Source organism: Populus trichocarpa, chromosome 7 (genome assembly GCF_000002775.5).
Source record: "Populus trichocarpa isolate Nisqually-1 chromosome 7, P.trichocarpa_v4.1, whole genome shotgun sequence".
In the NCBI taxonomy this organism is placed as follows: Eukaryota; Viridiplantae; Streptophyta; class Magnoliopsida; order Malpighiales; family Salicaceae; genus Populus; species Populus trichocarpa.
The window spans coordinates 3,540,601-3,563,406 of NC_037291.2; the positions used below are offsets into that span (position 1 = coordinate 3,540,601).

The 22,806-nt window shown below is 31.4% G+C and overlaps 1 protein-coding gene across 1 annotated transcript; it reads right to left on the minus strand.

The window, feature by feature from the left end:
* Positions 1–7,829: 7,829 nt before the first annotated feature.
* Positions 7,830–11,926, minus strand: LOC7477954 (uncharacterized). The gene is made up of 6 exons (XM_002310116.4): positions 11,639–11,926; positions 10,768–11,003; positions 10,427–10,685; positions 8,873–9,052; positions 8,629–8,784; positions 7,830–8,269 (listed from the first exon to the last, which is right to left on the minus strand). The coding sequence occupies exons 1-6, from the start codon at positions 11,666–11,668 to the stop codon at positions 8,102–8,104; spliced, it is 1,029 nt and encodes a 342-aa protein (XP_002310152.2). The 5' UTR covers positions 11,669–11,926; the 3' UTR covers positions 7,830–8,101.
* Between the last annotated feature and the right edge of the window lie 10,880 nt (positions 11,927–22,806).

Sequence of the window (22,806 nt, forward strand, 5' to 3'; positions counted from 1 at the left end):
TCTAGTGTCAGTGAATATTCTCCTATGAATATTTTCAACTCTGGTATTGGTAAATATTACATAACCTAAAAAATATGGTATTCTTAATTCTGGCGCCAGTAAATAAATCTGCAAAATTTGGATTAAAAAATAAAAAGAAACTATTTTTTATTTATTTTAAAAAAACATAAATCAATTCAAATAAATATACAAACAGTCCAAATATTATACAAAAACAAAAAACATGTCTCAAATGTTAAACATTATAGCAATACTGTCAAGAAATAATTTGAGGTCATGAATCGATCTTCTGAAGGCTGGGAATTAATTAGGGAGGCTACAGTAACAAGAAAATATTTCTAGACATGGAAACAGTGGTGGCACGTGTATCCTCACACCGTTGCCTTTGTCGACACTTGGCTTCATGTGTCGTCGTCGTCTGAAGAATAAATGTTGGTGCACTTGACGCGACTCTTTCCCTTCTTCCTTTCCCTACCAGGGGTGAGTATCATCGCTGCCTGCAAAACAAAGAAATCAACACACAATAGTTTTTTTTATTTTTTTATTTTTCCAGATCTGCTTCTATTTTCTTCCTCATGGGTTCATTTTTTTTTTATCTCTCTCCCTCTCTACTGGTTTCTATGGTGGTCGGCTTAAATAGTGGTTGGTTATGGGAGGAAGAATGGCAGAGCTAGTTGAGGTTAGGCTTGTTTAGAGGCTAATATGATGTTGATTTTGTTGAGGAGGCTGTCACAGGGAAGAGGAAAATGGGACAACGACAATGCTGGGTCGAGAGGTTTTATTGGTGTTGCCCCGAGGATAAAGGGAAAGATTAGTGATTTGAGAAGCTCTCAAGAGTTGGCACTATTGATCGGTTGAGGGAAAGGAGAGAGATGTCATGGTTTGGCAAGGATAGCTATTGTGCAAGGAATTATGGGTGTATGGCACTATAGATTTGTGTGAGAGATAGGTGAAGGGAGAGAAGGAAACTAGTGTTGCTATCTTCGTGAGTTGAGAAGTGGATTTGTGGGTGGTTATAGTTGGAAGAGAAAAATAAGGGTGTGCCTCAGGGAAGGTAGAAGTGAGGCGTGTGTGGGCATGATCTGTGACAGTGAGGGTCGCTCCTTTTTTTTAAGTTTCATCTTTTTTCCAAAATGCATGTTTGAAAGACGAAACTTGGCTTTGGCATATGAGACTTGGGCATGTAGACTTCGATAACTTGATGATGATGGCACAAAAGGATATGTTGAAGGGTTTATCATTCATTATACATTCAAATCAGTTATGTGAAGGATGTTTAGTGGGTAAGCAATTTCGCAAGAGGTTTCCAAAGGAGTCTATATCAAGAGCAAGTCAACCCCTATAAAAAATACATACCGATGTTTATGGTCCTATCAAACCATGTTCATTTAGTAAAAATTTGTATTTTCTACTCTTTATTGATGATTATAGTAGAAAAACTTGGGTATACTTCTTAAAATAAAAGTCTAATGTGTTTAGTTGTTTTAAGAAGTTTAAGGTATTAGTTGAAAAAGAAAATGGTTATTCTATAAAATCACTTAGGACGGATAAAAGGTGAATTTTGTTCCAATGATTTTATTGAGTTTTATGAAGATCATGATATAAAGAGACTCCTAATGGTGCTTAGATCACCACAACAAAATGGTATGATGAAGAGAAAGAATATAAGCATTCTCAGCATGGCAAAAAGAATGCTCAAAACCAAGAAGATGCCTAAAGAGTTTTGGGCCGAAACTATTGATTGTGTTATCTATTTGTAAAATAGATGTCCTAACAAAGGCTTGAATAGCATGACTTCATAAGAAACATGAAGGGGAAGAAAGTCAAGGGTTTCTCACTTGAAAGTTCTTTGGAGCATCGACTATGTGCGTGTAAATGATCAAGTAAGGACCATACTAGAAGACAAGAGTAAAAAGATGATCTTTGTAGGTTATAATCAAAAGTCCAAATGATGCAAGCTTTACAACCCTAATGAAAAAAAGATGGTGATTAGTAGAGATGTTGAGTTTAATGAAAAAGAAGCATAGGATTGGAAGGTAAATGATGGTTAGAAATATGACTTCCTACCAGTTCTTGAGGAAAGATATGAAGATCATCAAGAACCTATAGTTACACCTCCATCTATACCAATGAGCTCAACTTCTTCTTCTTCTTCTTTTTCTTATTCTAGTGGAAGCTCAAGTAGTGGCTGTGATGTTTTGAATATAAAGACATAGGAAAAGGCTAGAAAGCCCTTGAATGCTTAGATGTAGGAATAAATTAAATGAGGGGTATAGTAGTAATTGAATAAAGAGATGATAATTATAAATAGGAAGTAAAAAAAAAGAAAAAGAAAAGGAAAGAGGGATCTGAATTTTGAGAGAGAATCGGCAGGAGAGAAAGTGAGAAAGAAGAAGAAGAGAAAAGAGGGAAAAATAAGGGAAGAAGGAAAGGAGTTGGAGGAAATAAGTTAAAAGGGTAATATTTATGATTTAATGTGTATAATATATTTTCTTTAGCTTTAAATTTCGGTTTTGGATGAATGTTAGGGTTTTGAAAATTTGTGTTTTGAGTTTAATTGATGAATTAAGTTGAATGTTATGGGTTAATTGTTGTGGGTATTTGATTATTTGGTTGATTTTGAGAGATAGAATTGAAAGATGATGATTTTGAGTTATGAATTGTGTAAATGGTGAATGTTGAGTTAGAAATTTGGCAAGAACAGTAGGTAATCTGTGAGAATTCTGGGTTTGAGGTTGAAGATGACAAAATTTCGGTTTGGTCCCTCAATTTTGGAAAATTACAGTTTAGTCCCCAAACTTTGGAAAATTTGCAGATTGGTCCCTGGAGCATATTCCGAGATTCTGAACAGAATAACATATGAATTATGGACAGAATTATTGTATAGATAAGAGAATTTAACACTTTCAATTTGGTCCTCCAATTTGATAAAAATTACAATTTGACCCTAAAAATTTGGTAAAATTCCAGAATGGTCCTTGGAGTATAATGAGATGATCTGGACAGAAATGAGTACTAATTATGGTCAGAATTTCAGTATATTCATGGATTTATGATAAATTTCAATTTGGTCCTCCAATTAGACAAAAATTGCAATTTGACCCTTAAAAATAGGATAAATTACAGATTAGTCCCTAGCTGTAATACTAGATTTTGCAGATTGGTTTGATGAATAATTAAGGGTTATTTAGTGAATTATTGCCAATTTTATTAGTTGTTTTATTATGGATTAGATTTCGGGAAAACCGTTAAATGTTGGGTTTTTAGGAAAGATAACTAGTTAGTTCAAAAACATTTAGGGTTATGGAATATACCCTTAGATAAGTGTATTAAATAGGTTATATATTCTTTTGAGTCATTCTTGAATATGTCTCCTTTATATTCAGATAATCCTGATATTCTACCGGCGGGACGTCAGTAGGATTTCCTTCGATATCAGCTTTGAGTTTTGTTGCTTTTGAGTCAAGTGAGTGGATAATTTTCCATATGCATGAGAAATAGTATAAATATTTGATTTGTTAATATGAATTGAATCATGCTTCTTGATAATATATATGTTGATTATTATCCTTATTTTGATAAAGCATGATCAATTATTGAATCTGAATTCTTGATATGAACCAGTATATATTTTGAATTGAATTCTGAATTGATAGCTCCTCATTTGATTGATGTCATGAGTTGAGCCTTGAGATATGAATATGTCTGTTTGATTATGATTATGAACCTATGGTATGTTAGTCAGAATACTCATGCTAACAGGGTAGTGTTAGTCTTTGTGCACATCGTATTTGAACCCTAGTTGGTCGGGGGAGTCACCAACCTGTGTGGACTGATCATCCCACAGTACGGAGCCTCATGCTCATTGCATTTTGATTTTCTGACGAGTTTTACCATATGATCTTCTTGTTATGGCCAATTTGAGAACACTTCCATAAGAACCTAAAGCCATACTTGTATATATATTTCTCATTGCTGTATTACCTCGTGTGTGTATATTGAACGTTATCTACTCACTGAGTTGTTGAACTCACCATCTCATTATTTATCCTTTTCAGGCTTATAGCTTGATAGCAGGTCATTTTGTTGGACCTTCAGAACCTGCTTTTTGGTTGTACTTTGTACCTTTACTTTATGTCTAGTTAGTGCTCCAAAAAAAAAAACTCTGAACTTGTATAAACTTTTGTATTAAGACAATTCAATTATATTATGAAGTTGATTTTGTTATTAATGCTGCGTTGAACTCTAATTGAGTTATGATAAGTTTGTGTGTAAGTTTGGGTTCGCATAGGTATGGAACATTGGAGGGGAACCTTGCCTATGTGCCGGTCATGGATCCGGGGATCGGGTCGTGACAGTGGCACTCTACCAAGTCTACCAAGATATATAAGGAGCCTTAATGACTTATATAGGGTAACTAATCATATTGATGATGTAATATTATATTTTCACCTTGTTAGATGTGATCTTATAGTATTTGAAGAAGTAAAAAGGATGCAAAATCAAGAATTGTTATGGATAAAGAGATTGGTTTCTAGACCAATTAGAAAGAAGCCAATAAGTATCAAGTGGATCTATAAAGAAAAAAAGAATGTCAAATGAGGGGTGGAGAGATACAAGGCAAAGTTAGTGGTAAAAGGCTATAGTCAGAAGCATGGGATTGACTGTGATGAGGTTTTTGCTCTTGTTGCTAGATTGGAGACCATTCTATTAATCATTGTCACCACTACCCAACATAGATGGAAAATTTATTAAATAGATGTTAAATAAGTCTTTTTTAATGGTTTTCTTGAGGAGGATGTCTATATTTAGCAACCTATTGGTTATAAAAATAAGGTTTTTAAGTTGAATAAAGTCTTGTATGGATTGAAGCAAGACTCAAGGGCTTAGTATAATCGCATTGATGGTTATGTCTTAGAAAATAGGTTTGTTAAATGGCCCTATGAATATGTTATCTATGTAAAGATCAAAGAGAGTGGTGATTCTCTTATTGTATGATTGTATATGGATGACTTAATCTTTACAAGAAATAATCCAAAGATGTTTGAAGACTTCAAACAAGTAATGACCAAAGAGTTTGAAATGACAGATATTGGTCCCATGTCCTACTACTTAGGGATTGATATCAAATAAAAAAAATCTTTGTGAATCAAGAGAAGTTTGCAAGGGAGGTTCTCAAGAAGTTCAAGATGGATGATTGTGCAAAAGTGAATATACTCTAGTTGAGTGTGGAGTGAAAATATCAAAAAATAATGAAGCGAGATCTTCGGTATATCAAAGGTACTGTTGATTTTGACTTATTCTATGGTTATTCTAATAGCTTTGAACTAGTGAGTTATAGTGATAGTGATTGGGCTGGAGATATGGATGATAAAAAAAGCACAACGGGTTTTGTTTTCTATATAGGAGACACAACATTTACATGGAGTTCAAAGAAGCAATCTATAGTCACTTTGTCAACATGTGAAGCTAAATATATAGCTACTACATCATGTGTTTGTCATTTCATATGGCTAAGGAGATGATTAAAGGAATTGTGAATGCCACAAAAAAAAGCCTACTAAAATATATGTGAACAACTCATCAGTCATTGTATTAGCAAAGAATCCAGTATTTCATGATAGAAGTAAGCATATTGACACAATATTTCATTACTGATGAGATTGCATTGCAAACGAAGAAGTTGAAGTCAAATATGTAAAGACACAAGACCAAGTTGTGGATATATTCACAAAGCCACTCAAATATGATTTTTTTTATCAAAATAAGAAATGTGTTGAGAGTTATAAACAAATCAACTTTAAAGGGGGATGTTGAAAATAAACCAGATTTTGGATTTTGAAACAGTCAACTAGTTTAGTTAACAGAATACAATTCCTGTTCATATTAGAATTTCCTTGTATTAGTTTAATTCCTTGATTATCTAGGATTTTATACTTACAAAAAAGCTTGTACTTTAGCATTATTAATAAGCACAAAAAAGAGAGAATAACTAAGAGAGTTTAGAGAGAAAAACTTAATAAAAGCATGCATTTCTCTTAATCTTCTTCTTATTCTTGAGTTATTGACCTTGCATTGTTATGTTGATTTTATACCACACTTGCTTTACTTCCAACAAGGTCTCTTTCTATTTATGATCATTCTTCGGATAAGTGTGTCTTCTTTTTAAAACTTTTCAAACAAGCTCTTTGAGCTTTGTTTGTTAAATTTAACTATAAAATGAGTTAGTTTGGGTTTGCTTTGAATGCATATAACTTTATCTTATTTGTATGGAAGACAAATAAAGGTCACATATTAATTTTACTTTATATTGATGACATGATAATTATAAATGATATATATATATATATTATAGAAAGACGTGCTCTTCTGATTTTTCATAAAAAAATATTTGAAGTAGCTAATCACAATTTTTTAATAAATATTCAATTACATAAATAATTAATCTGAAACTTATGTATACTTGAAACTTAAAAATCAAAGGAAAATAATAATTTCAACTTAAAAAATTAAGCAGTTAGAAATATTTCTTACTCAAATAAAAAAAATAATGGTTGTTAAGCATACTCGTAATCTTTTCTTTTTTTCTCTCCCTCGGGACAAAATCCTGTGTGCACAAGTTATTATTTGCCCAAAAAAAAGCTACTCCCCGAAAAAAAACTTGCTGATCCACTCGGGCCTGCAACTTGCAAGACCATGTCGGCGTGCTTACTTTTATCTAAACTTGACCCAGTTGTCTTAGACTCTTAGATCCTAACCTTCGTGCAAGCTATACTGGCCGTTGCAAGTTCTATTGGAATGGACTTTCAGCTTCTTGTGTTTTTTTTTTTTTTAATTGACACGGCTTAAAACGAGAAGAATTTGCTAGCATTTATTTCCCACCGCCGAGCCAGGTCTCTGACAAAGGTCATTGATTTTAAAACGTTTCATGGAAAAAGAAATCAAGCAGCCAGTGAGGTTTAAGAGAATTATCATCCTTCGGTTTGCTTAGCCATGTAGCGCTTGTGTTTCCCATGTAGAAACTAAAAAGACTTGCCACTATTATGCATTCAATATAATTCTAGTCTCGCACTCCCCCATTGAACATAAGAAAACTAGCATGCTTGAAAGCTAGATATACAAAACAATTCAATTTGAGGAAGCTGTGAAGCACTACACCAGGTAAATCAAATAATGCCCTCTGAAATTAAGCTAAATTAGCAACAAGCAAGTGGATGTTTTGAAGTGGAGTAGCAATTATTAATTTAAAAAAAATATTAATTTAAAGCAAAAAATAATTTAAAAAACAAAAAAACAATGGCTCTAGATTTTTAGATTACTGTGATTTTGACAGCTAAAATCCGATTACCTAGCAAGTTGGAATCAAGTACCTGCAACCGAGACACAAATCCTATAAGACTTTTCCAACATCCATGGGAAATAAATGAGCTATAAAGAAATAAGGAGACGAGGAATGACATTAGGATAGAAAAGTGGGACCAAACTGAAACAAAAAGGAGTAGAGAGACCTAATACACAGTTTTTTCTTTTTTTATATCCTTGGCAGATCCCTTGATCAAGAATAGCGTTTTTTTGGAAGTTTTTTTGGAAAGAGGCTCCACCACACGAACTATCTACACAAGCTAGCGTTTTTTTGGAGAGAGGCTCCACCACACAAGAATTATCTACACAAGCTAGCGTTTTTTTGGAGGCTCCATCACACAAGCTATATATCCACGGTTGCAACTAGAACTCGACCACCCACTGTCTTTACTCAAAAGTCTTTTACCACCTGTACTGGCCCTTGTGGGTTACCAAATACACATTTTCCTACTGAATAATTGCTCGTATTTGCTTAAAATTGATTAGATGACATTTTTACATGGTATTGCTTAGAATCGGGGGGATACAAGAGTTTGAGAACAAAGATCATCGAGTCGAGTGAAGAAATTTTGCACGAAGTTCAACGAGTTGAGTGAAGAAAAAAGATACAAGCCTGGAAGATCGCACCTGGGTATGGTTGTCAAAAAATTTTATGGGAACCACTTACCTTGTCAGCTCTAACAAAATTAGTTAAAGTGGGTATTCACACTGTTCAAAAGTTAGCAGACTAGCTATAGCTTTAATAGTCAGCTTGGAGGAAACTCTCGTATGCAGTTCCATTCAGTGTCTTGTTGATATCTTCCCAGTTCTTAACATGGTCTGACAATGGACCTTTGTGTATCTTGACCTGACGGCTCATTAGCTCCATCACTGGAAGGCCTAGAAATGCTTGAACATCTTTTAGTTTCTGCAGCACAAGCATGATAAATAATGCGCCTTGAGAGACGATTTACAGTGCTATCAACAAATGCAAAACTACCACAATCACAAACTGACAATTCAAATGGTAGACTGTTTCCAGAGGAAAGGATTATCTCAAGATGGGAACCATTTAAGGGAGCCCAAGACATAAATTAAATTTCACCAGAATTTTAAAATAGATACTAAAAAATAAAAGAATAGTTAGAATTAATCTAAAGATCAGCTGGTGAATGGCAGAAATGTTAGGAAATAAGAATCATTCCAATGATCAAGGTATTTCTCAGTGAACTTCAAAATATAGAAAACAAGATGTATTTTGTGTGAGAACTTGACATGATAACTTACTGTGGGGTTTTTGATGAGATCCTCATAGTACAGAACAATATGCCTGGTGCTGTTGAAGTATTCTAAAGCCTTGGTAGCTGTTATCTCAACCTCCTTCAGATCAGAAATCAACAGTGTGGAATTGATCATAGGCTTGTATTTTGCAAGTGTTTCGGCCTACAAGAAATTACAGCTGAAAGCTCAACACTATATGTAGCATGAAAGAGAGTTCGAGTTGGTGGGAGCAGGGGAAATAAAGAAGGACCTCTTCTGTGGAATGAACATGAGACTTGTGGGTCCCATTCAATAGCTTAGCATGACGGTCATAGGAATTCGCAAGAACTGAAACCATGCGACGTAGTAGATTTCTTCGAAACAGAAATATTGCAGATACACCCCTGCGGTTGAAGTAGTCTGCTATTTCCTTGTGATGCTGCATTACTCCCTGCATGAAAAAAAAATGGCCAGATTATTACTTCGGAATTTTCCTCCCCAAAACAAACTTTCAGTAACACATGCACATGATCCTTCTTCTAGTCCCCCATATATAAATGGGGGTTCTGCCTCCCTAAGGTTCCCTTAGCTGGATATTATTTTAGCAAATAGTTGAGAGAAATTGAAAAAAAACTGACATGCAGAAACAAAATGAAAAATGCACTTCTGTAACCTCATTCAACCACGCAAAGTGCAGTCCTAAAAGTATATAATCTTCAAGCAAATATGGAAACCATAAAATTCCTTTATTTTTATAGTTTATATAAGCAAAATAGTAAACATTTTCCTTTAAAGTTATCCAAGTGAAAATTACTAAAAGTACTACTATCAAGCTAAACTGTCTTCTTATGATCAAAAATGTTAACTGCCTTCGGTCTCTAAATTAGAAAGTGCTCTTGCATGGTACAGCAACTGGTTTCCAAAAACCAGACAGAAAATGAAGAAATTCCTTATTAACATCCAAACACAGTTTTTGTTTGGGTATAGATTAATAACATACAAAAAACACAACTTTTAGTCCTCCTAAATTCAGTATCAGCTACACTTTATTTATCCACCCTGTTCTCCCACCGCAGAAACTGGACTCGCAAAACAGCAGCTCGCAGCTCACAAACCCTTCTGAACATCAGCTGATATCCATCAAATAAAAAAGAAACAACGAAGAATACTACCTTACCACTGTTATATCTGCATATTTTAAGGTACCAATAATTTAACAAGATACAAGAAGCTGATGCGATTAATTTAGATCCAAAAAGGGGTTTTCACAAATCTGGTAGGAATTCCTATTATAGAAATAATACTAGAACTTTTAAGTGTCAATTGTTTCTAAAGGTTGATGCTGTTCCTACTTGCCATTTTGTTTCTCTAAAGGTTGATGCTGTTCCTTCTTGCCATTTTGTTTCTAATACCATATATCCTGATTGGATGAACCATGAGGTAAGCCAATACCATGTTACGATAGTTTCACACATGAATACAAGATTGTTAAACACTAAACAGTTTGAACCGGGGCATGTCTCCTTGAGAGTTTAAAGTTGGATATGTTATCATAAATACTATTTTTTCCTTCTTTTTTTCCTTTCAAACTAAAACCACTATTTAAGCAGCGCATCAATGAAAAACAGGAAACACCTAAATCCATTTCATGATTTAGATTGATAGGTTATTCTGGGCAACCACTAATGTAGAGTGGTAGTTGCCAGCTTGACGTTTCTAATTACTGTGCCAACAGTGTGTGATCAAACAAGTCTTTTAGTACCCCACCTAGCAGCACAAATAAGGTAAAGATTTAAACTTTAACCTACTTTTCAACCTCAGTTACCTGATTAAGCATCCACTTGAAGCCAACTGCCGCGGAGCATTCATTCTTGGAAGCACTTGTGAACCAGTCCAAATTGTAGACTTTATCTAGAGTCTGTGTAATTGATGAAATATTTATCCTCCTATCCAAAACAGAAAATATCTCCCCGTTTGAGCTTACATTAACATGACTGTTTAACAATGTTTCAAACCATCCACTCCCAGATCTTTGCATTGATAATATAGCAAAGTACCGCACAGGATTATGAGCGCATTCAGCCCTGGAAACACACCAACACAGTACTTAAGCACACCTTTTAATTAAATCCAATTCAAAAACAAAAAGCAGAAATGCCCAATTACCTGCTAAAAGTTTCAGGATTTGGATAATGTACACTAGAAATTTGCAAATTTTCATGGTCAACATCAGGAGACGGCCTCTCAATGACTTGGATATCTTGAATTTTAATTTTACTATGGGTACTTATCTGCTTTAAACAAACTGAGCAGATATAAACACCGCAGACCATTGCAAACACTAAAACTATCATCCTTAACAAAATGGGAGTTTTCTTAGCAGGCTTTATGATTATCGTATCCTGTTAAAGAGCAAATTAAGCTTGTTAATAATGGAAGAAATAGTATGCAAACTAGCTTTAAAGAACAAGGAACAGCTGAAATTAAACTAAAATTATCGTTCCAGTCTTGATCTTAGCTTGGCAGGTGAAGAAATTACTGTGCTAATAGAAATAATTCAAAAGAACAACAATGTTTCACCACAAACAATTAACAACAGAAAGCACCAAAACCATAGAATCTATGTCGTATAAACAGCCAGAAAAGGAAAAAATAAATGATCTTCATAAAAGGAAGAACAAATGGAGTGTCGGTTGGAGAACAGTAAGCTAAGAATAAGCTTAGAAATTGAAATATAAACAACTAGGAAAACCACCAAAAAAAACCCAGATCGGGACATGCATTATTCAACAAACCCATTTCAAAACATGTTCCACACAACCATCAACTTACAAAACTGAAACAACAATTTATAAGAAGAAACAGCCTTTTCTACAGCAAATATAACCACTAAAATTAATTAAACTAAAAAAAAAAAAAAAGCATCCTTCAACACTACCCAGATAATAAAATTTAAAAAAAAAAATCTAGCAGCATTTTAAGGAAATCCCATTATTCTACTCATACAAAAGAGGGGGAAGTGAGAATCAGTGGGCACCTTGTTTAATACACAAATATACTCAGCCATTGCTGTATTTCCAGAGAACCCAACAAAGGTAAAGCAAGAAAAAGTATAGATAAAAACAGACACCCTCTCTCTCCCCCTCTCTCTCTCTCTATTTCAGATTTTGCTAGTACCCGTACAAATAATGGATGAATTCATCTAGTGGACTCAGTCACAAAGTCTCTTCAAATAGTGAGAGAAGTTTAAAGAAGCTGCCAAAGAGAACTTGACAAAATTTGGAGCTATTTTTTATTTGAAGCCTTGTGGAAAACAACGCTTCATTTAAGGCCTGTGCTTTGCTTTTTATTTATCTTTTTGTAATATACCCCAAACAATAGCCGCTGCCTGCTATTGTATTCAGCAGCTGGCTTTACTGCCTGCCTCGTTATAGATTTCCCCTCTAGACTTTGTCAAATTATTAAATTATTAGTACCATACATCTGTTTTAATTTTCCTAGGAGAGTCTAAGTTTAGGTATGTAATAATGTAAATGCAAGGTTATTAAAACTAAGTAAGTCATTCAGCTTCAGGCCCGGTTCATAAATTAACTCAATTTGATTTATAATTTAATTTAAAATTCAAATTATAAATTGAATACATAAGTTAATTTATTTTAATTTAAAAAAATTTAAAAAAAAATTGTTTTAAAATAAATTAAAAAGTTAAAGATAAATTTTGATTTAATTGAGTCAGACTAAATTAACTATGAATTATTTATTTTTTAACTTCCCCGAGATTTAGGTTAAAAATCGAGTCAGCTATGAGCCGGCCCAAGTTTCTATGACCATGTGAAAGCAGGAGTCATCTTTTCATACGTAGGCGTGCACATTTGCCGTACATGAAGGGATATGGCGTGAGTTAATGTATTGAAGTGTTTGAGGTTGTGTCTGCTGCTTCGAAGTCTCACTCTCCAAACACAACTCTAAATTCTTGGTAAGACTTTGACTTTTGTTCCAATACGAAATACCATGAAAGACTAATTCAATTTACAGGTTGATCTCAAATAATATGCAGGCTTTTAATTCCAACTTTTTTTTTAGCAAGCCATTCAAATTCCTACTACCATTTATAAAATTAAAAAAAAAAACTAATTGGAATCAGTTAAATACTGTGCATATCCTCACAATTTACCGTGGCTTCACGTAGTAAATTTACAATTTTACTCCGCCACAGAAATAACATTTAAATGTAATTGCCAAACTCATAATGGATATTATGGTTAGTTTTTTTTTTACAATAAAATTATTAAATTGCTCTAAAAAGTTATTTTCATTTAATTAGTATTGAGGGCCATTTTTGCTTTTTTGCTTTATTTTAAAAAATGAATTGACTAAATTGCTCCTAAAATCAAATTTTCTAAGCCCTGCGTCCAGTGGTGTTTATGTCATTTCCCATGAGTTTTTTTTGTTATTATTAAGTTGTGTTAAGGACAATTCAATCTTTTCTATTTTTAAAAATCATTTAAAAAGAAGTTGTTGGCGCGTGCTTAGTGTAAGGTGGCTTTTGTGCCCTTCAAGTGACACGTGAGCCGCTATCTGGTGGAGGAATGCAAGCTTCTGCTACAACATTGAAAGCTACGCGGCACCCCCTTCTACTTAGAGATGCGTGTATGGTAGTTACGATGATAGTTGGTCACTACTCGCCCCTTCCTTTTCTTTTCCTCTTCTCTCTCTCCTCCCCTTGAATTTCATGGTGGCCATTAAAAAAATCAGATTTGTCATTTTATTTTATGACATTTCAGGTTTGATCATCAATGTTTTGATTTATTAAGTTTGATTAGTAACTCTTTTATCAAATTTTAATTTGTTTTTAACTTCATCCTTGAATCCATGATCTTGATTTATATATATTTTTTCAAATTTAGTCATTATTCTCTTGATTTTTACTTCTTTTTTATTATTATTTTGTAAGTTGAATTTTTCTTTTTAATTTTGCACTTCAATTCAAATTAATTTGGTCTATCAAAATTAAAAAGAAAAACATAAAATAAATTGAAGTGATAGCTCATGTAAAGGTTATGACTTATGATCTTGGGTTGAATTTCATAGAAGAAATGCGCATGAAAAAAATATAAATTAATTAATTTGTTAGGGATAGTTTATCTAAACTTGCTTATAAACGGACTAAATTTGTGATTAATTTTGAGTGGATTAATTATCAAAGTTACAAATTCCTTTTTAATATTTTTATGTTTTTAAAGCACATATTTTTTTTATTTTTTCTTTAAAAACATTGTTTGTTTATAGTATATTTTACTTTGAAATCAAAGTATGTAACACTTTAAAAGAAAATAAAAGAAAGGGATATTGCTTTTAAAACAAAGTAAAATACTATCTTTTTAGTTATCAAAAGCAAAGCAATTTGTTATGGGAGTCTCTTTAATGTTGTTATATTATATTGTGGTGCATTGTGAATAAAAAAAGAAGGTAACATTAATATAAGTAGTGTTTAGTAATGAACTACTATGCTTATAAAGAAATTACATTTTTTCTATATAAAATAGTGGATTCAATAATAAATTGTTTTTTAAGCATGGATATTATATTTTTGCTTAAAAAAGCAAGGCCTTTTTTTTTTAATTTTCATGTGCTTTAATTAGTTTTAAGAATTCTTTTTAAATTAGCATAATAAATTAAAAATATAACAGAATAGCACAATTTGAAAAAGAATTGATAAATAGAACAATTTGTACATATCATGATTTACAATCGTGACATTTAAGGTTGTCGAGTTTCAAAATCACAACATCTATTAAATATCGTGTTTCTAAAATGCAATAACTCATGATGTCACAATTGTAAATCATGACAAGTCATGAAATTTAACCTAGTTTCTTCTTCTTCCTTTCTTCCACATTTGCAACATCTTTCTCTCTCTCTCTCTCTCTCTCTCTCTCTCTAAACTTGTCATCTAAATTGTCTTTCTCTATAAAACAAAAGGGTCAAAATTGTCAAAACTTGTCATCTACACCGACTTTATCTAAAAAAAGGTCAAAACTATCACTCATAGCTTTAAAACACACCAAAAAATCACTCTCCCCATCTTCAAACCTCCATGCACCATGTTTAGCATCTAAACCGCCACCCAAAACACTACCACCATTCCCTGAGGCACGTGCATTGGACTGCCACCACTTCCTAGTTGAAAAACGTAAGGTAAACAACCTACATTTGTATTATTTTGGTGCATTTTATAGTTATTTTATGTTTGCTCGAAATTAGAGTTTAGTTTGAAAATTAGGTTTGTTTAAATTAGGATTTGAACTAATTGTGTTAAATAGCTATGAATTTAAGCAATTAAAATTGAGCGTGGAAATAACATGAATCATGTTTAATTTTAATCAATTATGCTTTGCATGGATTTGTCGACTAAGTTGTCAAAATTGAGGATTTTGATTGATTTGTGTTAATTAGATATGAAATCAACCAATTATGGTTGATTTCATACAAATAAGTATGAAAATAACATGATTTAGGTTGCATTTTGATCAATTAAGTTTCGTGTTGACTTGTCGACTAAGTTGTCTTGGAGATTTTGATTGATTTATGTTAAATTGACCGGAATCGGCTTTATTTTTTGTCTACAAAATATCTTATAACATTTTTATGTTATATCATTACAATAGTATTATTGCTCTTGATGTGTGAACAATAATATCACTTACAATGGTGAAAGTAATATGTTATTGAATGGTAATTTATGCATGTCCTATGTGGATACTAAACAAGCTATATATCATGGGCTTTGATGGAAGTCTAAAGTTGGGGAACATTAGTATTATTTTGTATCGATTGTAAGTGATGTTAGTTTTAAGACATTGAATGATTCTTCTATATAAAGTGGATTGAATATGATAGAATTGTATGTGGGTAATCAATCAACTCTTTTGTCTAACCCAATTTATGGTTGAATGGGTAAAAAAGCATCATAATTTTTTGGTCAATTAGGAGCAGGCTAAACATGTTATTGATGAATGGTTTGCTGCAGAAAGATGGTGAAAGTATGTTTGACAATTCATATGCTAATCACACATAGATATGACTCAATTTAAGTCTGGTGATAATGTAGATGATAATATATTGGGCTAAAATGAGACAATAAATATTGATGATGATGTAATAATATCTTTTGTTTATGCATTTAGAGATGATTCTGCATTTTATTTATTATTTGTTATGATTAGACACTTAGTCATAAATATTCAGTTAAAGGTTTTGATTTAGTGGTTAGAAAAAGATTTGACAGTAAGAATAATTTAATTAATACAATTAAACTTCTATCTATTACCAAATAAATTATAAAAAAAAGAAACATTAAAAAATATTTTTTAAGCAATATTTAATTTTAGAAAGAAAAGAATGGTGTTAGGATTAAGTTACTATTAGAAAGATCAATTCTAAATGGACAAACCCTATAAATAATTTTCAATTGGCTTAAGTCTCCATAAGTGTTTAAACATTTTGTGGAGAAGAAAGTTTTAAGTTAAAAATAAACTTGGTAAGAAAGTTTCATGTTTAGATCATTAAGATAAGAAATGTAAAATTATAATTAGGATAAATCACTTTATTATATTAACAACAATAGCCCAACTGTCCTCACTTTTTGGAAACAAACCAAGACAAATAAGATAAGCAATTCCCTCCAATAAATCAATTAAATCTAAAGGTTGCTAGTGTTTTGTTGGTTGTACCAGTTTCAAAATGCGACATATAAATATGTTATGTTTTGTAAATGTGGTGTTTACTTAATGTTGTGTTTTTAATCAAAACTACTTTATATATGGCGTTTTGAAACCACAATAATTACAGCATATACTATTTCATCAATATTTTTTTGAAGTTATGTTATTATGCCAAGATTTTAAGTTTTTTTTATACCAATAGCACAAAATAGCCTAGTTTTAAAGTAAAACAGACATTCATCAAATATTTTTTTAAAATCAAAAGCCGATAAAAATGGTTTTGCTTTTAAAACAAACCAATGCCAAATAAGCATGAGGTCCACTAGTTTCTTAAGAGGATGTTTGAGAGTGTAGTAACGGTTGTTTGTCAAAGTTTTTTTATTTAAAAATACATTAAAATAATATTTTTTAATTTTAATTTTTTTATCATCAACATATTAAAAGGATATAAAAATACCAAAATAAAATTAATTTGAAGCAAATAAAAAAAATTAATTTTTTAAAAAGTAAAAATAAATTCACTCTTATTGCGAAGAAAAACACAATATTAGTTACTAAACTAGGAGACTAATATTGAGACAACACAGTTTGGAAATGCGGTGCAAACCGTGTTTTATGAAAATTTAATTTTTTTATGGTTTCAGATCGTTTTAATATGCTAATATTAAAAATAATTTTTTAAAAATAAAAAAATATTATTTTAATATATTTTTAAATAAAAAATACTTTAAAAAATAATTGTTATTACTCTCAAACATCCTAGCTTTAAAAGATGTTCAAGTCCCGATAACTATTGGCAATTAGGATTTAAGAGTTGACTTCAATTAAATACTACTATGTTATGTATTGATAAATTTGTTGCATTTTTCACTTTCATTAGCCATTAGCCTGTTTGTTTTTTTTTATAAAAAATTATTTTAAAAAATTATGTTTTTTATTTTAAATTAATATATTTTTTAATGTTTTTATATCATTTTGATTTATTAATATTAAAAATAAATTTTAAAAAATAAAAAAATATATTTTATAATATTAAAAAAAAAACATTTTTTTTTTTAAAAATAACGTTACTCAGTTACACAATTCTACAATTCTAGTAACTTTTAACATAAGGGAACTTTGAGGTGGCCATGCAATTAATGCAGTCACCATACGTCTTTGAACGAGTTTTAAACGATCCTTATGATAATAAGATAGCCCAATTACAATTGTTCAGACTGAGTCTTTTTTTATATTTTGAAAGATAACCTGCTTTTTTTACACAGTAATTATATTTTTTTAATTAGTTTATTCATTAATCGATACTATTTCTTTTTTCTGAACAATCTTACGAACCCATCCCTCATATTTATTTGATACACTCAGGAAAAAAAAAGAAGGTTACTGACCTTAATATTTAAACTCAAAAATTAAGAACGCGAACGAAGTTTCTTAACTGCCAATCCTTTAAAATTAGAACCTACCCTTAATCTAGCTAGACCAAAATCTTAAAAGTTTGCCGTCAAGACAAATTCAATAAAGAACTCAATTACCATTTTCCATATATATATATATATATATATATATATATATATATATATATATATATATATATATATATAGATGGTAAAGATCTAGGAGTGCACACTTTGCTGAAGTTGTGGGGTATGGACCTCTTGAAGGAAATGAACCACAAAAACAACGTAACGAGTAAAATCACCAGCAAAAGTAAACCTATAAGAGGCAAATCAATGTTTTATTAACTTGGTTAATGATACTTTAAAAATTTTTCAAAACAAAAAGGAAAAACAATTGTGAGAGTAGGAATAGAAAAATGAGTAGCAGACATCCTAGCCACGCATGACATGAGTATGACCATCAATGTCATCAATGATGGTCATCATTGGCAATGAGTGAATTATATGCTTACTTTTCTAGAAAGGATTTTATTTTCGTTCTTGCAACAAATGGCTAAGCTTTTGTGCTGAATATTCTTACAAGCGTTTACTTTGCTCATCTTATGTTGGTCAGCAAGCGAGTTAGGGACGGCATGTAAGCATTGTTTTTGTAATCAAGAATTCGAAATCACCATAGAGGTTGCTTTCTTCAACAAATGAATAGAATTAACTAATAGATATGGACCATCTTCAACAAAAATGCTTTCAAAATACACAAAGCATATGAAAAATACACAAAGCATATGAAATGAAACAACATGGAGTAATAAAACATAATTGTTAATCTTCTAGTAGGTGGTCCAGTGGTAAGAGTTTGGGACCAAGAGGTTTGCTCCTCTTGTTGTTGCTAATATAATGATCACTTGAAGTTTACATGGTCATTAACTTCAAAACTCGTAAGATTAATTAAGATATATGCAAATTGACCCAAACATTCACATTAAAAAAAAAAAAACTTAGTAGTTCTACGTCACCTACTACCTACCCACAACGTATTCTTCAAGTTGAAGTTTTCTTTTCTATTCCATAATGAGAAAGGAAAACAATAAAGAAAAGAAAATCATGAAATGTTTGTTTAGAACGTGAACCCCACCCTGAAGCTGCACAATTTGGTGGCAGTGGTGCCCATGTTTCAATTATTATTATAATACAACAATAATTCATAGTATAATCAAATTCTTTTATGTTTACTACTATTTCCTTTCTGGTTTTTTGTACTTAGAAAGGTGGGAGAGGTATCATTATGCATTGTTGATATGCATTCTTTTCCGTTAGGTATTGCCCCAAATAAGCCATGAATTGCATTATACCAAGTTTATCAATTTCGTTGTATTATATTTAACATGGCAAATATATCTACTTTCGGCGAAAAAAAAATAAAAATAAACTAGAATAAATTTCATTTTATTTAACATTTCTATCTATTTCAAAAATTTAAGCCAAATTCTTGCATAAACTTTCCGGTTATGTCCTGGCTAAATTATGCTTTTTTTCTTCTACATTTCTTCTAATTTCATCATTAAACATTTAGTTTATAGGAGATTGAACTTTATAATTTTTATGGTTTGTTTTTTTCATGGTTATCTCAGTCTTGTAACCTATGTCACATGTTTGATAGGTTAACTCAGCTGACTCAAGTTTTTTTTATCTATTTCTTTAATTGATTTTTTTTTTAGTTTTATCCTTTAACATCTTCAATATTTGATTTATTATGAATTGGATTTTGTTATTTATTTTGATTTTTTCTATAAAATTATCATAGTCTCATGACCCGTATAATAGGTTTTACGAGTTAACCCGAGTTGAATTAGATCGTTTTATGATCTCATGGTCTAGATCAATTCAATATGTTGTTGTCTTAATATTTAAAAGAAAAAGATATCATCTTAAATTTTTTTTAATTAAATTATATTTTTATTAGACGTCTAGGTTTTTGGACTCGTTGAGTCGATCAGGTCACATTAGATCAACTCCCATATTTTTACTTGTATTTAAAATTTGAATTACAGAATTTCAAATTAATTTATCATTGAATTTGAATTGAAATTATAATTTTTAAATTATAAATAAAAACACTACAAGTCTGAAATAATATGTCGAAATATTTCAAAATCAAACATATCATTATAATTGAAAAAACAAATCAAGAACAGAATTCAACCTTGCATTATACACAAAACAAAATTTAACATTTGGGACAGAGAAATCATATTAAAGTTGTTAGTAAATATTTACAGAACATAATTAAAGTATGAGTTTAACATTGAGAAGAGGGCAGTCAATACGCTATTTGACCGAGCACCAGGTCTGTCTCATGAAATGCGAGGGCTTGTCAATTGTGTGCATAACGAGGTGCCAACCGGGCTCAGCTGAGTGGTGAAGCCTTGGGATGATTGGTCATGGGAAGATACCAAAAACAAGAAAACAATCGTAAAATTAGAAAACGGAAATAAATAGACCACAAGACGACAAAATGAAATGGGGCTGGCTGTTGTCAGGACGGGAGGTGTGCAGTTAATTATCGTGCTGTGACAATAGACCAGATGAATTTGGAAGGATTGTGAACCGGGGTGGGTTGAAATGTCAATTATGGCGCATACTTCTTTTATATTTGGTTTGGATAAGATGATAGATTAGGTCTAGGAAGTTTCCCCTCGGACGACCATGAAAATTAAAAAAAAAAAAATTATTGCCATGGTAAACATATAGCACTATTCATCATAAATAGACATTTAATACTATTCTACTATAATTACTTTTTCACGATTCTAATAAAAAAAAACTTGTACTTGCTTTGGGGGGTATTTTTATTTATTTATTTTACTAATTTGTCATTGTATTATTGATTGGAATAAATTAATCTTTATTCTTTTCAAATGCATTATATAATGACTTCTAAATGTTTAAAAGCAAAAAAAGTCATGATTTTGCAAATTTTGCATATTAACTCAAACGAGCTCAAGTTTTTTTATATCTTTTTTATGTTATTAGTTTTTTTATTATCTTTGTATTTTTTTATATCTTTTTTATTTGTATTCTTTCAGATTTCTTGAAAACAAAAAGTGTTTTGTGAGTAAAAAATAAGCAAGTCACAGATATATTTGAAGAAGACATGCATGATCTCATTAATTTTTTTTAAAAAAAGGTCTCAACAACAATAAAATCTTTTGCCAATATCTTGAGTCATAATTATCAGCAAGGTAAGAAAAATACTTTCAAACACAAAAAATTACATAAATAAGCATACTATTACTTTTTGAAAACAAGAAGGACTTATTGGATCTCCTAATTATTCAAATCTTCTCTTTCAACTAGCCTTCTCATGAATTCTGTTGGTACATCTTTCAAGGTGTTGACAGTCAGTTGGGACAACAATTCATGAGTCTTTTAATCTTAAATTCTTCATAGAAATTTTCCTTCACATCTCTTTAAACAATTGATAAAAGCATCATTGAACTTCTTCCTCAGACTTTTTAGCTCGTTTCCAGGCCTTATCATATAAAAGGGTAGTGGAAATGTTACATGTAAAGGAGTAGTTTCCATCATTTTTTTATTCGGCTCATGCCCCTCCATTCAAGCTATCCTTCTTTCTCTCTTGATCTCAACTGCCTTTTTGTAATTTTTCCTTCCAAGCTTGAATCCCAAGCCTATTTATTCCCATCATATTAGACCTTTTAGCCATACTCATGGTTGGGTTATATTGGAATGGTAGTCCACGCTTCAACAAATATTTTGCGGTTATCGTGGAAGCTTCTGAAACTTGAGGTTTTCTCAGCACTGTATTTTCAGATACCCATTCACCATTCACCAACTCAAAAGCATGTAGGTTTCCATTAGTGCTGTCTTCAGTTTCAATGTAGGGAATTTCCATTCCTTATTGTTGGCAATGCTTTTTTAGCCTTTATAGTGACCAAGCCTCTATTGATGATGAATTTTACTCTTTGGTGTAAAGATAATGTGATAGCTCTGGCCGTGTAAATCCATGGACTTCCTAACAATATGTTATATGAAGGGTGAATGTCCATCACTTGGAATGTCGCTTGAAATAGTTATGGACTAATAACTAGCTTAATCTCAATATTCCTAATAATTTGTGTAGGCAACCCATCATAAGCTCTAACAATCATGGTGCTCGACCTCATATGATAAATATCTACTGGTATCTTATCCAGTATATGTCATGGTAGGACATTCAAAGCAAAATCATTATCTATAAGAACCTTGATAATTATACATTTTTCACACCTTATAATGATGTGTAATGACTTATTATGAATAGTTCATTCAAATTCAAGCTCATCCTCAGAGAAAAACATGTAGTTGGTAGATTAGATTTAGCCAACTATATGTTCTATAGAATCTTTTGTGATGTTTTGGGGGACATAAGCTTTATTGAGGACCTTCTGTAAGGCATTGTGGTGCAACTCAGAGCTCATAATTAATGACATCAAGGAAATCCGACCAGATGTTTTTTTTAGTTGATTTACTATGCTATACTCACTATGTTTATTGGTTTGTTGACTTCATCATTTTTGGCGAAATCCTAGGGTTCCTAGTAGAGTTGTTATTTTGTTGTATCTCGGTAGACATCGTAATGATGAGGGTTAAAATGTATATTGTGAAAAATAGAACCCGCCACCTAGTAATTGAAGGAAACTAGAAATCTTAAAATATGCACTGGTTCTAGAGATTTATGTATGTAAGAGGTTAATTATGTTTTAAGAGAAGAACAAAGTCACCTTTACAACATCATTTCTCGCGAAAGGTTACCTTTACTATATATTTTCTCATAAATTTATTTTTTTTATTGTTATTAATTACCCTAGCTATTCTTTTTAGTTTTTTTTTTTAAATCATCTTGCGAAAAGAAGAACAAAAAAAAATTGATGTTGGTCTTTAAAAATAAGAGACATGTTGATTTGATTGTTAAAATTTATTATCAATTATAAAATTATGATAAAAAAACTTAAAAGAGAACTTTGAAATCGGTCCTAAAGAAGAGACTAATAAAAAAAAGATAAGAAAAAAAAAAGATTTATTTACAA

What these genes read in the sequence shown, in the direction of transcription:
- LOC7477954 (XM_002310116.4), bottom strand. Translation starts at nt 11,668, where the DNA reads ATGGCTGAGTATATTTGTGTATTAAACAAG. An exon ending in TCAAGTGGATGCTTAATCAG is followed by an intron (nt 9,053 to 10,426) that starts GTAACTGAGGTT and finishes TTTTTCATGCAG; the next exon opens with GGAGTAATGCAGCATCACAA. An exon ending in ATCTCATCAAAAACCCCACA is followed by an intron (nt 8,270 to 8,628) that starts GTAAGTTATCAT and finishes CTTGTGCTGCAG; the next exon opens with AAACTAAAAGATGTTCAAGC.